Source organism: Coturnix japonica, unplaced genomic scaffold, assembly GCF_054131305.1.
Source record: "Coturnix japonica strain WE unplaced genomic scaffold, WE-NBRP24 Scf055, whole genome shotgun sequence".
In the NCBI taxonomy this organism is placed as follows: domain Eukaryota; kingdom Metazoa; phylum Chordata; class Aves; order Galliformes; family Phasianidae; genus Coturnix; species Coturnix japonica.
In genome coordinates this window covers 553021-568909 of record NW_028188958.1, presented here as the reverse complement: position 1 = coordinate 568909, position 15889 = coordinate 553021, and the positions used below count along the sequence as shown (strand labels likewise).

The window sequence follows — 15889 nt, the reverse complement described above, 5'->3', positions numbered from 1 at the left end:
GTGGGTCACAGCTGTGCCCGCAGATGGGCAGCGCAGCGATGCGGCCACACTCTGTGCTCAGAGAAAGGTTGGGAAGGGATGGAAGAGGTGGAAACGGAGCACTGCCAATGGGACACACAACAGGGACAGCGCAATGAGCAGACCCACACCTGCCAAAGCTCAGTGGGTGTGAATGGAAACACGGCACACAGGTTGGGTTGGACGATGATGTGGACCCAACAGGAGCGATGGGGGAGACCAGGAGGCCTTGGATGCACTGCAAGCAGAGCTGGGTGCACTGCTGGGAGATGGCTGCCCCAAGGGCACACAGCAGAACCCGGAGCCCTCCTCACCCAACAGCACATGCACCGACCCAGAGGAGGCTGCACTATGTGCCCCAAACCACCTCCGGCCTCACCAGTTCAAATAGAGTATGAAATTCCTCTCCCTAAATCCACTGCCTGAGGCCACGTCGTCATGGGAGAGCAAAACAGGGAGGTTATGGGTTGTTACGGGCTGCTTAGGTGCAGCACAACCAGCACCAGTCCTGAACTGGCTCGGTGCTCAAAGGATGCGACCCAGCGGGATGGCTGCGTGCTGCCCTGCCCCATAGACACTGCCTGCCCCAGATGCTGCCCCCACCGCTGCCCAAGCAGCATTCCTTTACAATTTCAGTCCTCCCAGACCGCTTATAAGACATTACCAAGGCAGCACGTGAGCAGGAGCGGGGCTGATAGTGACAGAGACTGAGCTCAGAAGTCAGGAAGGCATTTAATCAGAGAGCTGTGCAGCTCTGGCACTGCCCAGAGCTGTGGTGCCCCATCTCTGTAGGTGCCTGAGGCCATGGATGGGCCCTGGGCAGCCTGAGCTGGGGGGCAGACAGACCACAGCCGGGGGGTTGGCTCTGAATGATCCTTAAGGACCCTTCCAACACAACCATTCCATGGCTCTATGAACTCTAAGAGCCATTCCATCCCGATCACTCCATGGCTCTATGATCTCTAAGAGCCATTCCAACCCAACCATTCCACGGCTCTATGATCTTAAAGGACCCTTCCAATACAACCATTCCATGGCTCTATGATCTTTAAGGAACCTTCCAACCCAACGATTCCATGGCTCTATGGTGTCTAAGAGCCATTCCATCCCGATCACTCCACGGCTCTGTCTGACACGGTCCCTTCCAACACAACCACCCTACAGCTCCCTGATTCTACGACACGTTCCCAGAGACCATGGAACCTCCACGGTGTAACCAGCAACTATTCCAGTTTTACACCCCCCACCCTCCCCAAAAAGCAAATGCAAAACCTGTGCCAGGAAAACACCCAAAGCACCCAGATAAGCAAACACCAGTGAAAGCCGGAGCGCACTGCACACCTCGTTCCATTGCTGTCGGATGCTTTCAATGGGAACAATGCTGCACTAAGGGGCTGCAGTTGGGCACTGCCATTGTCTGAAATGTCAGCTCAGCTGAACGGGGATGGGACACCACACCATGCTGTGCGCTGCCAACAGCGCCTGTCACATGAATTAAACCAGTGGCGTCCCGGAGCGGGGTCAGCAGCCAGCTCTGCTCAGCCCCCAAACCAGCCCTGACCGCTGCCCCCATCACGGAGCCCACACACCCACAGCTCCCCCCCCTGCAGCACAACAGCACAGAGTGCACAGACAGGAGCCCTCCCAGCACCAACCACGGGCCAACAAGGTGAGACGTGCTGCGCTAAGACCGGGGCACGGCCCTGCCCAGAGCAGCCCTGGGCTCCACCGCCTCCGGGTGCAGCACAGCCTGGAGCAGAGCAGACCTGATCCCTGCAGTTGGCATCCGGGAGGCAGCGGCAGCCCAGCGGCGGTGGGGGGCATCTGGCATCAGAGTCCTACGTGCTGCCACTCCGCACTCCGGGGGCTGGACCTGCCCAGCCGGGCACCGGCCGGGGGTGCAGACTTGGAAATCCAGTAATGTGCAGAAAATGACAAGTCAAATCAAACAGGAGAACGCCCAGAGCTCTGGGTGTGCTGGCACATGTGGGAGCAACACAGGTGGATGTAGCTACGTTCAAACACACTACGGGTCAAAAAGAAGCCAACGGGATGAGCAGACGGACAAACATGGGCAAAGCACAACCAAGACCACACAGCTGGCCATGCACACTGGGGAAATTCACCTGGAGAGCAGCCTGGGGTGGGAGCATGTGCCCAGGTAGAATCCCACAGGGAGAAAGGGGCCTCGGGGCCTGGTCTGGCCTGGGGAACTGGAGATTCATTGAATGAGTTGGGTTGGGAGGGACCTTGTAAGTCACAGAGCCACTGAATGGGTTGGGCTGGGCTGGATCTTAAAGATCACAGAGACACAGAATGGTTGAGCTGGTTTGGGAAGGATCTTGAAGATCACAGAGGTCTAGAGTTGGTTGGGTTGGGTTGTGTTGGGTTGGAAGGGTTCTTACAGGTCACAGAGCCGCAGAGTGGTTGGGTTGGGTTGTGTTGTGTTGTGTTGTGTTGTGTTGGGTTGGGTTGGGTTGGAAGGGTTCTTACAGGTCACAGAGCCACAGAGCGGTTGGGTTGGGTTGGGTTGGGTTGGGTTGTGTTGGGTTGGGTTGGGTTGTGTTGGGTTGGAAGGGTTCTTACAGGTCACAGAGCCGCAGAGCGGTTGGGTTGGGTTGGGTTGGGTTGGGTTGGAAGGGTTCTTACAGGTCAGAGCCACAGAGTGGTTGGGTTGGGTTGGGTTGGGTTGGAAGGGTTCTTACAGGTCACAGAGCCGCAGAGTGGTTGGGTTGGGTTGGGTTGGGTTGGGTTGGGTTGGAAGGGTTCTTACAGGTCACAGAGCCGCAGAGCGGTTGGGTTGGGTTGGGTTGGGTTGGGTTGGGTTGGGTTGGGTTGGGTTGGAAGGGGCCTTATGGATCATCCAGTTCCGACCTGGCCAGCCCAGAACCACCAGCAGGGAATGAGGCCAATGGGCCGGGCCAGCACAGCCTCCAGCAACAGCCATCGAGCAGAATGGGAGGAGGGGGGCACGTTCCGTGCTGTGATTTCCCCACAGCCATCCCACGTCAGCCATTCCCATGGCGGTGACTTCCCCGTGGGCCACCACGAAGACCCCTCAATGGCAGCCAACGAGCTCGGCTCTGAGCTGTATGGGTTTGTGTGCGGGAGGAGCACGAAGGGCGGCTCCACTCCCTGTGTGGGGCCTCCAGGAGCTGCCCTGGGGGCTGGACCCTGCAGGGACGGCCCCAGCGAGGGCTGAGGGGGGCACGGGGTCCCACCTGAGCGCTGTCATAGCCAGAGGGAATTTCCCCAGCCATCACCATGGGGCAGCAGCAACAGCAGCAGCAGCAGCACACGAGGGCACAGACGGGGACACGGACAGACTACGGGGCACACGGGGAGCGGGGCAGGCAGGGACAACGTGAGATCGCTATGAGATGAGAACGTGCTCACTTACACAACTCGCCCACCCTCCTGAGGCCACAGGCGGTTCATAGACAGAGCAGCGCGGACATGCAGATGGAGAGCAGGAAGAGAGCAATGAGAGAGAATGTTAGCTCTGGTCCGGGGCAGCAGCGACACGGGCTGAGTGGACGGCGGCTCGTGGCCGCCCGGCGGCTCCAGGGATGGGTGGGTGCTGGGGGGCTCTGGGTGCTGGGGTCTCTGGGTGTTGAGGGGCTCTGGGTGCTGGGGGGCTCTGGGCACTGAGGGGCTCTGGGTGCTGAGGGGCTCTGGGTGTTGAGGGGCTCTGGGTGTTGAGGGGCTCTGGGTGCTGGGGGGCTCTGGGTGCTGAGGGGCTCTGGGTACTGGGGGGCTCTGGGTGCTGGGGGGCTCTGGGTGTTGAGGGGCTCTGGGTGTTGAGGGGCTCTGGGTGCTGGGGGGCTCTGGGTGCTGAGGGGCTCTGGGTGCTGGGGGGCTCTGGCTACTGGGGGGCTCTGGGTTCAGGTGGTTTCCACGCTCGCTGAGGTTACGTTTGTGTGTGTGCTATGGGAAATGGGACATCGGTCAGTACGTGACTCAACAGCCAAAGCCTGAACAGATTAACAGAGAGATCTGGAACAGCTGGGAATGGGGAGAGGGGGAAGGGGAGAGGGATGGGGTGGAATAGGAGGAGGGGATGGAGCAGGGAAGGGGGAAATGGGGGGAGAGAGAACATATGCATGAGAAAAAATGGTCCACAGCGAGGACAAGAGTGGCAAATACAGATCAACACCTTCTGACCCTAATGAGTGTGGGTGTAAGGGCCTGGTTTCTCAAGGGCCGGGTGCTGGGGCTGTGGGGCAGCAGCTGAAGGTCAGCGGGTATCACTGGGGCTCTGCGGTGACTCAGAGCTCTGCAGAGGGGACCAATGCCGCCGCAAAGGAGGGGAGCATGAGAGAGTGCCAGAGCCTGAGCACAGCACAGCACCAGAACTGGGCCGGGAGGGAACCACCCTCCTATGGGAGGGGGGGTGGGTGGGCAGCGCAGACCCCCTGGGCTCCCCCTGCACTCTCCCCTCCTCCCAGCAGCAGCACTGAGCTGTGCCCGCGGTTCAGCCGCTGTCATGAGGCGGCCGCCAGGTTCAGCCACAGCTCTGCTTTCTTTGCTTTCTTTGCTTTCTTTGCTTTCTTTGCTTTCTTTGCTGTCCTTCGGGTCGTGCTCACGGCGCAAAGAAACGGGTGGGAGTTTCTCAGACCTGCCCAGGATCCAGCAGGAGGAAGGAGCAGCGCCGGCGCTCTGCTGTGTGCAGCCAAAGATGGCACCAGCAGGAGCTGCAGGGCACCCCAGACCCAGAGCTGAGGAATGAATGGGGTGCCGTGCTGAGCCATGCTGTGCTGCTCTGTGCTGTGCCGTGCCATGGAGTGCCATGCTGTATTGCTTTGTGCTGTGCCGTGCCATGCTGTGCCATGCTGTGCTGCTTTGTACCATGCCATGGGGTGCCATGCTGTGCAGTGCCATGCTGTGTTGCTTTGTGCTGTGCCATGCCATGCTGTGCCATGCTGTGCTGTGCCATGCTGTGCTGCTCTGTGCCATGCCATGGGGTGCCATGCTGTGCAGTGACATGCTGTGCCATGGGGTGCCATGCTGTGCAGTGCCATGCTGTGCTCTGCTGTGCCATGCTGTGCCGTGCCATGCTGTTCCATGCCATGCCATGCTCTGCCATACCATGCTGTGTTGTGCCACACCATGCTGTACTGTTCTGTGTCATACCACACTGTGCCATGCCATGCTCTGCTGTACCATGCCATGCCGTGCCATGCCGTGCCATGCTGTGCTGTACCATGCCATGCTGTGCCATTCCGTGCCATGCCATGCTGTGCCATGCTGTGCTCCAGTGATCTGCTGTGCTCCAGGAATGAGCCATAAGATCCATCGGACTCCAACTGACACTTCCAGCTCCCCCCCTTCCTTTTCCACACCGGAGCTTCTCACCCTCCAGCCTTTTTTCTCATCCCCCAGCTGCCTTTTCTCCCCTCGTTTTGCAGCTGCTGTCAGAGCTGGGCTGTTGGCCTTGCTGTCCTGCAGGAGCCCCTTGCAGCTCTTCCCTGCTCCGGGCTGCACACCCCGGCACCGTGGGGCTGCAATCATTGACTGCATCATCTGTCTCCCTTTGGGCCATTGACACAGCAGTGCTGGCAGCTGCAGCTCGGCCTCGTGCTGCTCCGCTCCTCCTGAACTCCGTCCCACTCCATTTCACTGCATCACATTTGGGTCACACTGGAAGCCGTGGCTCTGCCCTGGCAGCCCGATGCCTCAAGGCTCATTTCTCTCCTCCCTTTTCCCATCCAAACAGACTCAAAGCAGCTGCATCTCTCCGGAAACACCACCCAAAAAACTGCACTGCTGCAATTCCGCAGTGCCGCCCGTTCTGCTGCAGCGCAGAGGAGCAAACAAAAAGATGCACCGACCCGGAGCTGCACTGACAAAACACGGAGCTGCAACCAGACGAGCTCCGTGCCAAGCCCTGTGCCGGGCAGCACCGCTCACATGCAGCCCTGCAGCGCAGGGGATGGGGATGGGGATGAGGATGGGGATGGATGAGGATGAGGATGGGGATGGGGATGAGGGGTATCCGAGCGCATCCTGCAGGGCCAGGAGCAGAACAGGAGCCTAAAGAGCAACTGAAGAGCAGCATCTGTGAGCCGCACCGGGATGGAACTGCGAGTCAACGGGCTGAGCGCTAATCAGAAACGAGACACCTCTCGTTGGTTCACGACAGCTTTATTGTGGTCATGGATGCCGCTCGGCGCTCCGGGTCGTTCCTGCACCATGGGGTGGTGGTTGGGGGGCTGTGGGGGTGAGTGGGGGGCGGTCAGCAGCTCTTCACGCCCGACCCTCGCACTGCTGCGGGGCCGCCCCGGGAGCTGCGTGGTCCCGGCTCCGGGCTCCCCCCACAACCATGGCCACGGCCACGGCACGAGTGGGAGGCTGCGCCAGGAGCGAGCAAAGCGCGGGCACAGCTGCAGCGGGGCCTCCTGGGCAGGCTGAGCCCATCCGCGAGGGGATGGAGGGACAAACATCCCCTGTATCGAGAGCCTCAACTCTGAGCTTAGGTTCCCACTCTCAGTTTTCCTTGGCCTCTTTTGCGGTGCCTCTTGTCAAAGGTCCGCCCGGGACAGGCTGCCTTGGGGGGAGATAGGCACAGTTAGATGGATGCGGCCCTGCAGCGTTCCCTGCCCTTGGATGCAACTGCTGCAAATCCACAACGTGGGACGTGCGTCAGAACGACCCCCAGCCGCAAACCCCGAGGGAGCGGAACCAATGGCCGCCCCACAGCAGCACTTTGGGGCTGGGGGAGGCACCGGCTGTGATGGCAGAGCGAGGGGGGGGAGGTTCTGCCAGGGGTCCTGCTCAGCCCTGAGCCCTGCCCAACACCAGCTGGGTCCAGAACAATCCTAGCTCCAGAACGATGCTGGGTCCGTTACATGTGCTGGCTCCACAGCAGTCCTGGGTCCAGAATGGTGTTGGCTCCAGAACAGTGCCGGGTCCATTATATGTGCTGGGTCCAGAATGGTTCTGGGTCCAGAATGGTGCTGGGTCCAGAATGGTGCTGGGTCCAGAACGGTGCTGGGTCCAGAATGGTGCTGGCCCCATTATATGTTCTGGCTCTAGGACAGTGCTGGCTCCAGAACAGTGCTGGGTCCAGAATGGTTCTGGGTCCGGAACGGTGCTGGGTCCAGAATGTTGCTGGGTCCAGGACAGTTGTGGGTCCATTACATGTGCTGGCTCCAGAACGGCACTGGGTCCAAAACAGTGCTGGCTCCAGGACAGTGCTGGCTCCAGAATGGTTCTGGGTCCGGAACGGTGCTGGGTCCAGGACAGTGCTGGCTCCATTATGTGTGCTGGCTCCAGAACACTCCTGGGTCCAGAACGGTGCTGGCTCCATTATATGTGTTGGCTCCAGAACAGTGCTGGGTCCAGAATGGTTCTGGCTCCAGGACAGTGCTGGCTCCAGAACAGCGCTGGGTCCAGAACAGTGCTGGCTCCAGAGCAATGCTGGCTCCATTATATGTGCTGGCTCCAGAACAGTGCTGGGTCCATTATATGTGCACACAGCCTGTAGGGCTCAGGGCTGCATGGTCCCGCTGCATTGCAGCATTGCAGCACTGCAGCACTGCAGCATTACAGCACTGCAGCGCTGGGGACGGCTGCTTATCTCAGCACAGCTCTGGGGGCTGCAAGACGTGCCCTGCAATGGGGCAGCCCCACTTATCCCACCTTTCTGCACGTCACCACCTGGATTTACAGCAATTTCACACAAGGAGGAACCCTCACGGGGGGGCATGGAGGGGGGAAGGCATTACCTGCAGCTGGGGGGGAGGAGGAGGAGGAAGAGGAGGAGGAGGAGGGGGACAGAGTCTCAGCACAGGGGGTCAGTGCAGCAGACCACGAGCAGGGCAGAGCTTTGGGGGGGGCTGTTAAGGGAGATGGGGGTGGGGATGCAGCGTTGCAGTGTAGGAGATGGTCTGCAGGCATGAAGGAGGGGAAGGGATGGGGTCCTCAGGGATGGGGGGGTTCACACAGCCTATGGGAATTGGGGGGGTTCACACAGCCTATGGGAATGGGGGGGCTCACAAAGCCTATGGGAATGGGGGGGATCACACAGCCTATGGGAATGGGGGGGTTCACAGAGCCTATGGGAATGGGGGGGGTTCACACAGCCTATGGGAATGGGAGGGCTCACACAGCCTATGGGAACGGGGGGGTTCACACAGCCTATGGGAACGGGGGGGCTCACACAGCCTATGGGAATGGGGGGGCTCACACAGCCCATGGGAATGGGGGGGGTTCACACAGCCTATGGGAATGGGGGGGATCACACAGCCTATGGGAACGGGGGGGTTCACACAGCCTATGGGAATGGGGGGGATCACACAGCCTATGGGAATGGGGGGGCTCACACAGCCTATGGGAATGGGGGGGCTCACACAGCCTATGGGAATGGGGGGGTTCACAAAGCCTATGGGAATGGGGGGGGCTCACACAGCCTATGGGAATGGGGGGGGTTCACACAGCCTATGGGAATGGGGGGGTTCACACAGCCTATGGGAATGGGGGGGCTCACACAGCCTATGGGAATGGGGGGGGGTTCACACAGCGTATGGGAATGGGGGGGTTCACACAGCCTATGGGAATGGGGGGGTTCACACAGCCTATGGGAATGGGGGGCTCACACAGCCTATGGGAATGGGGGGGTTCACACAGCCTATGGGAATGGGGGGGGCTCACACAGCCTATGGGAATGGGGGGGGTTCACAAAGCCTATGGGAATGGGGGGGGGTTCACACAGCCTATGGGAATGGGGGGGCTCACACAGCCTATGGGAATGGGGGGGCTCACACAGCCTATGGGAATGGGGGGTCAGCACCAGGACGCAGTGATGGGGGACACGGGAGGGCAGGGGGGGAGGTGGGGGTGTGACGGCAGGTGGGAGCCGTGGGGGCTTCTCACTCATCGCTCCCAGAGACCCAACGAGGGGGGAGATGGGGAGGTGGGCAGCCCAGCACCCCCAGCACCCCCAGCAGGGGGGGGGAGGCCGGCTGCGCCCCACGCTGCCCCCAGCAAAGGGCCCAAACCCTGCAGGGGGGGCTGCCCTGAGGCAGAAGATCAGGACCCCCCCCCGCCCAGCACTGCAGCGTGTTCGGAAGCAGAGCAGTGCAGAGCTGAGTGCAGACTGACCCCGCACAGCGCCCACAGCGAGGAGCCCCGCTCTGCAGGGAGCAGCCAGACCCCGATATCAGCCAGAGCAACATCCCGAGCTTCCTTCCAATCCGTGATGCCAACCACGGCCCTGCCCGCCCACAGCGGCTCAATAGGGCGGCAGGGAGCGGGGGTCGCTCCCGGGGGGCTGCAGGGCACCGAACCCCCCCCGGCTCCGGTCCAAAACGCCCAGAGAGCCGAGCACAGCACACACAGGAGCTGCTCCCTTCAGCCCCCCGACCCCAGCTCCGGGCTGAGCCCACGGCTGGGCCAGGCAGGGCAGCGGGGGGGGGGGGTCGCATCTCAGAGCCGGGCGGGGGTTTCCTCCCGCATCCCGGGTCCGATTCGGAGCCGTTCGGTTTTGCTGTTTCACACGTAGATCAGCGGGGGGCTCCGTGTGACCGGGGGGGTGAACATTGTGCCCATGGAGGGGGGGCAGAGCCCGGCAGGGCTGATGCAGTGCTGTGGGGGGCGGGGGTCTCCGGTTTGGGATCCAAACCCACCTGGACGCTCCGCGCGGCTGCTGGGGGGGCTGCAGGGGGGAGCTGGGGGGTCCCTTCCTGCCCCACGGCTCCGGGTTCCGTCGGCCCGAATCCACGCGGGGAACGGACCCACGACCCTCCGCAGCGCAACCGGCAGCGCCGCCCGCAGCGCTTCCAAACGCGAAACAACGGGGAAACACGCGTCGTTCTCCATCAACCGCTCGGGAGGAAACGTTCGGGATGGGGAACCGCGGCCCAACAGCGACACGAGGGGAGAACCGGACCGGGAGATGAGCGCGGAGCGGCCCGAAGCGACCGGAACCGGGACGGACCGAGCCCGGCACGGAGCGGCCCCGGGAACAACCGACCCTGGGACGGACCGAGCCCGGGAAGGAGAAGGAGCGGACCCAGGAAGGACCGACCGCAGGACGGAGCATCCCCGGGACGGAGCGGCCCCGGGACGGAGCGGCCCCGGGATGGACCGACCCCGGGATGGACCGACCCCGGGATGGACCGACCCCGGGATGGACCGACCCCGGGACGGAGCGACCCCGGGATGGACCGATCCCGGGAAGGAGCGGCCCCAAGACGGAGCGACCCCGGGATGGACCGACCCCGGGATGGACCGACCCCGGGATGGACCGACCCCGGGCGGTGCCGGCCCCGCGTCTCCCCCTCGGAGCGAACCGGGCTCCCCCGGCCCGGCCCCGCCGCCCCCCTCCCCCCGCCCCGCGTCGCCTCTTACCGTGCCGCGACCACCGGAGATTTCTTGCCGGGATCCAGCGCGGAGCCGGCCGGCTCCTCCCCCAGCGACCGCGTGTCCTTGTTGAGCTGCTGCAGCCGGGAGCTCAGCTCGCTGATGACGGTCGGCTTGTCGTCGTCGGCGCCGTGGATCGGGCGGCTCTCCATGGGGTCCCCCCATAGCTTGGACCTTCTCTGAAAGAGGTAGCGTGGCCGGCCGATGCTGGCTGACGCCAGCGTGGCCGCATGTTGCTGGGAGATGAGCTCGCTGTCCGAAGACTGCTTCAAAAGTGGGTCCCTGAAAGTAACTGGCCCCTTGCTGAGCTGGGACTTGAGTTTTGGCTTTGGAGGCACTGGTGGCTTCTCGAGTATAAAAGTTTGTCCATCCGCAAAGGAAGTGTAGGTGTCGGTGGGCTCCCCGCTCTCCGAGGACAGCGTGGACATGCTGGAGACCGTGGAGATGGTGCTCGTGGTCTCCAGGTGGTGGTCGCTCGAGCTCCTGGTGTCCACCTCTTCCACGCCCGAGTCGGCCGCCGACTCCGGGGCCGCGGGGGCGTCGGGGGGCTTCCCTGAGGGTGTTCCGCCCGCGGGGGGAGCGGCTGCCGCTGGTGCGGGCGTCGCGCCGGGCGTCGCCAGGTGGCTGACGGGGGTCCCGGGGGTGGTGACCAGGACCCCGTTGGCGAACTCGTCGGGCGGAGGCACCAGCCCGATCTTGGCCAGCTCCTCGCGGGTCTCTTCGTCGCTCGAGGACAGCTGCGCCGGCGGCAGCGTCACGGTGTAGGGCTCCACCTCCTCCTCCGAGCTGCCCTGACCCAGCGTCTTCTCGCTGCCGGTGGTGGCGGGGCTGCCCGGTGCCTTCCCGGCGGGGCTGGGCTGTGGTTCCGCTGGGGGCGGCTCTGCCGGCTCCACACGCGCCTCGGGCACCGGCGGCTTGTCCTCCTTCAGCTCGAGTCCGAGCTCGTCTTGGCCGTTACTTGTGGCGTGGACCATGATCAGGCCGGCGGTCTTCTGCTGCGACGTGTCCACGATGCTGATGATCATGGACTTCTTGTCTTCCGGCTTCTTCTCCTCCTTGCCGGGCGCTTCCACCCTCGCCTCGGCCTCCTTCCTCAGCGTCGATGGAGTCCCCCACGGGCTCTTGGCGGGGGTCAGCGCCGCCGCGTCCACCGCCGCTGCGGCCCCTTTCCCCGCGGGCGAGTATGCGGGGGACACCAGGCTCTCCAGCTCCACCCTCTCCGGTTCTTTGGTTTGGATGTCCACAAACAGGGGGGCCGCTCTGTCCGAGTCCGGGCTGTGGATCGGGGTGGGCGACCGGGACGGGACTTGGGTGGAGAGGGCCCTCTCCCTTGCGGCCAGCGCAAGCGCCAGTGGCGAGTTGGGATCCAGGGGCTTCCCCGTCAGGGGGTGGATGAACGTAGAGGACGAGCTGCTGATTAATGGCTTTAAAGCTGAGACAGGGGAAGGCAGTAGTACATCTCGGCTTCCTAACAGCCGCTCATCGATAGACCTGGACTGCTGCAGGGATGGCATGTCGCTGCTGGGGGGGGTGCCCTCGATGGCCCCGACCGAGAGGAAGACAGTGGATTTGCGCCTCTCGTCCAGCCGTCGGTCTCTGTCCTTCATGACCCCGGCGATGGCGGTGGCGAAGGGGATGCTCGTGGCCTCCACCTGCGCGATGCCGGCGTGGTGCTGGTAGTCCACGCCGCTCAGCCGATGGCTCCGGCGGGTGGGAGAGGGCTCCCTGGGGAAGCCCCCCGTGATGGAGAGCGCCGCCCTCTCCTGCGCGTCCTCCACCTGCAGCTGCTTGACCAGGGGGCTCTTCTTCCTCTGCGGCTTGGTGGGAGCGAACAGGCTGACGTTGAACTGCCCCATGTTGGCGTAGGGGTTGTCGATCACCCTCCCCTTCCTCTTCAGCTTCTCCGGAGGGGTCGCGGACGGGCCGGGTCGGGGGATCTCTGTCGGCTCCACAGGGAGGTGGGAGGAATCCTGCAGGATTATCATGGACCGGGCCCTCTTCTGCCTCTCGGGGTAGGGGATGGACGTCCTGGCCTGGTCGTACATCTCGGCCGCGCTGATGACCTGCGGCAGCCCGTGGAGCTTCGCCTCCAGGCTGGGCTTAAAGCTGGACCTGATGGTGTCGTACGCTCTCCCTGGGGGCGGGGGCGGAGAGAAGGATGGAGGGGGGCCCGTGTCGAAATAGTATGGAGAAGGAGGTGGGGGTGGGGCCGTCTGGGGGGGCGGGGGGATGCCGTGCCCCTCCCTAACGGTGTCTTGCATCGATGTGCTCCGTGGAAACTTCCCATCCAGCAAAGAAGCAGCCAGTTTCTCGTCTTCACCTGCGCAACAGGAACAACGGAGAGGTCAGAGGGGGCTTCTGCAGAGCACCCAGAGCACGGAGCTCACAACGGCGCGGGGCTACGAGACCCCTTTCTGCCCCTACCCCACCTTCATTTGGAGGCTTCTGCTTCATTTCTACCTCGCCCCCTCTTGTCTCGGCGCGAGCATCTACAGTTTGGCTCCTTGCTCAGCACAAAATGGTTGGGTTGAAGGGGGGGAACCTCAAAGACCATCCAGCCCCACCAACGGGTCACACCACCCAGTGCCCACTCAGGGCCTCGGACCCCCCTGCGGACGAGGCACACAGGACCGCAGGCCCTCAAGTCATCCTGCATTGCTCCCAGCCCAGCACACAGAGCCACCCAACACCTTCCAGCCCATTGCGGCCCCCTGCAGCCCCATGGGATGCCAACAGAACGCAGCGCTGCTCCAGTGCAGCTCCCACAGTCAAGCAGCAGCGCAATGCAGCGCCCACCACTCACAGCTTCAACACAGTGCAGCTCCTTGCCCTGCTCCCCTCCCTCCTCTGCAGGAGCCCGAGGAAGGTGCTGACATTCTCAGCAACATCCCCCTGTCTGGGCACAGAGCGAACCCAGAGCAGCAGCAGCAGCAGCAGCCGCGTCCTGGCACCGCTCTGCTCCGCACACAGCGCTGCATGGCAGAACACCAGCACCCCTACCGACCACACGGGAGCCCATCGGGCTTCTACAACCATCCCTCCTGCTCCTCCTCTTCCCAGCTGAAGCTTTTATCTACAATATGGGCTTTTTTTTGTTCCTGGGATGGGGGCACCTTGAAAGTAGACACCCGAAGCGCTGCTGGATGCAGCAATGAGCCAGGCATCCCCAGAGGAGCTCAGAAGGGGGGGAGAGCAGTGAGAGCAGTGGGGCTGCAGGAGGTCTGGGACTTCAAGGAGGATAAATGCAAAGTCCTGCAGCAAGGAGGAAGAACCCATTGGGACCAGAGGGATGGGCTGGGAGAGAACCCCACAGCCTGGCTGGCACTGAGCTGAGGGTGCACTGAGCTGCATGGGGCAATACCTGCTCTGCATGCAAAGCAGAGCAAAGGAGGGCGTCTGCCCCTCTGTTCTGCAGATGGGGAGTGCTCAGTGCAGGAGGGACACGGAGCTGCTGGAGAGCATCCAGAGGAGGGCCACAAAAATGGTTCAAGGGATGGAACGGCTCCCCTGTGGGGACGGGCTGAGGCTGTGCAGATGGAGGGGAGATGAAGGCTGTGAGGGGCCATGAGGGGTCTGACAGTACCCAAAGGGGAGCTGCAGGAAGGGAGGGGGCAGAATACTGAGCAGGGTCTGTGCTGATCGAAGTGGGGGGGAACGGCTCCAAGCTCAGGAGGGGAGATTGAGGTGGGATGTAAGGGAACAGCCTGTCCTGGTGAGGGTGGTGAGGCTCTGACACAGGCTGCACAGTGACTTTCAAGGCCGGGCTGGATCAGACCCTGGGCAACCTGATGGAGCTGTGCAGTCCCTGTTCATAGCCGGGAGCTGCACCAGCTGACCCGTAAAGGTCCCTTTGGATGCTAAGGATCCAAAGTTTTCATGGCTCTGATGTGAGCAGGGCAATTGTGAGAGATGGAGCAAAGGGATTTCATCCCCCTCGTTCGCTTCTGATGACCCCACACCCGTGTTCTGGGGCTCCAAAAACAAGAATCACGTCAACAAACCAAAGAATCACAGAAGCATTTGGGTGCAAAAATCCTCTGAGGCCCCCAACCCCACCCCATCCCACCCCATCCCACTGCCCACGTCCCCAAGTGCCCCATCCCTGTGCTCACCAAACACCAGTCCAACCTCAACCTGTCCCACCTCAACCTGTCCAACCTCAACCTGCCCAACCTCAACCTGCCCAACCTCAACCTGCCCAACCTCAACCTGTCCAACCTCAGCCTGTCCAACCTCTGTCTGTCCAACCTCAACCTGCCCAACCTCAACCTGTCCAACCTCAACCTGCCCAACCTCAACCTGCCCAACCTCAACCTGTCCAACCTCTGCCTGTCCAACCTCAACCTGTCCAACCTCAGCCTGTCCAACCTCAACCGGTCCAACCTCTGTCTGTCCAACCTCAACCTGTCCAACCTCTGTCTGTCCAACCTCAACCTGTCCAACCTCAGCCTGTCCAACCTCAGTCTGTCCAACCTCAACCTGTCCAACCTCAACCTGTCCAACCTCTGTCTGTCCAACCTCAGCCTGTCCAACCTCAACCTGTCCAACCTCAACCTGTCCAACCTCAACCTGTCCAACCTCAGCCTGTCCAACCTCAACCTGTCCAACCTCAGCCTGTCCAACCTCAACCTGTCCAACCTCAACCTGCCCAACCTCAACCTGTCCAACCTCAGCCTGTCCAACCTCAACCTGTCCAACCTCAACCTGCCCAACCTCAACCTGTCCAACCTCAGCCTGTCCAACCTCAACCTGTCCAACCTCAGCCTGTCCAACCTCAACCTGTCCAACCTCAGCCAGTCCAACCTCTGTCTGTCCAACCTCAACCTGTCCAACCTCAGCCTGTCCAACCTCAGCCTGTCCAACCTCTGTCTGTCCAACCTCAACCTGCCCAACCTCAACCTGTCCAACCTCAACCTGTCCAACCTCAGCCTGTCCAACCTCTGTCTGTCCAACCTCAACCTGCTCAACCTCAACCTGCTCAACCTCAGCCTGTCCAATCTGTCTGTCCAGCCTCAACCTGTCCAACCTCAACCTGCCCAACCTCAGCCTTCCCACCGTCATCCTGCCCAGCACTCAGTGCAGCACTGATGGCTCTGGCAAACACAAAGTCTCTCCGTCTCTCTGTGATGCTTTCATGCCCGTTGCCATAACAGCCTGGATCCCCATGGGAATGCAATGCAGAGCTTTCACCTGGGAACCACTCCTGGTAACCGGTGCACACCACGGGGCCGTCCCCTCCCCCATCCCATCGCTGTTCCCACCCCCTCCCCCAGGCCCCTCCCCACGGGGTGCTCCACACTCAGGCCGTGTTGCTGTGGAGATGCTGCCTCCCTCTGCATTGAGGCAGGGCTTCATTCCTTTTGCCTCAATAAATGCTGAGATGCTGATGGAACCTCCCCAACCTTTCTCCCTGCACTGCTGAGCAGCCACACAGCGCTGTGTGCACAGACAGCTCTGAGCCCCCCACCAAAGCCCCCCCTGCCCCACAGCCCTTGTGCTGCAGCAGCTC

General features: G+C 62.2%; 1 protein-coding gene across 14 annotated transcripts in view; it reads right to left on the bottom strand.

Moving 5' to 3' along the window:
• SHANK3 (SH3 and multiple ankyrin repeat domains 3) overlaps positions 1 to 15889 on the bottom strand; it is a 284023-nt gene that overhangs the window by 15133 nt on the left and 253001 nt on the right. For 9 of the 14 annotated variants that reach the window (XR_014941032.1, XM_085533171.1, XM_085533169.1 and 6 more), the window contains one exon: positions 10369 to 12700. Coding sequence is in view for 13 of the 14 variants with exons in the window: in XM_085533171.1 (XP_085389297.1) it covers positions 10369 to 12700 (2332 nt within the window). In the remaining variant the exon portion in view is untranslated. Of the gene's footprint in view, positions 1 to 3418; positions 3436 to 6146; positions 6566 to 10368; positions 12701 to 15889 lie in introns of those variants that run through there. The other 5 variants (XM_085533172.1, XM_085533173.1, XM_085533175.1 and 2 more) reach the window with 3 other exon arrangements.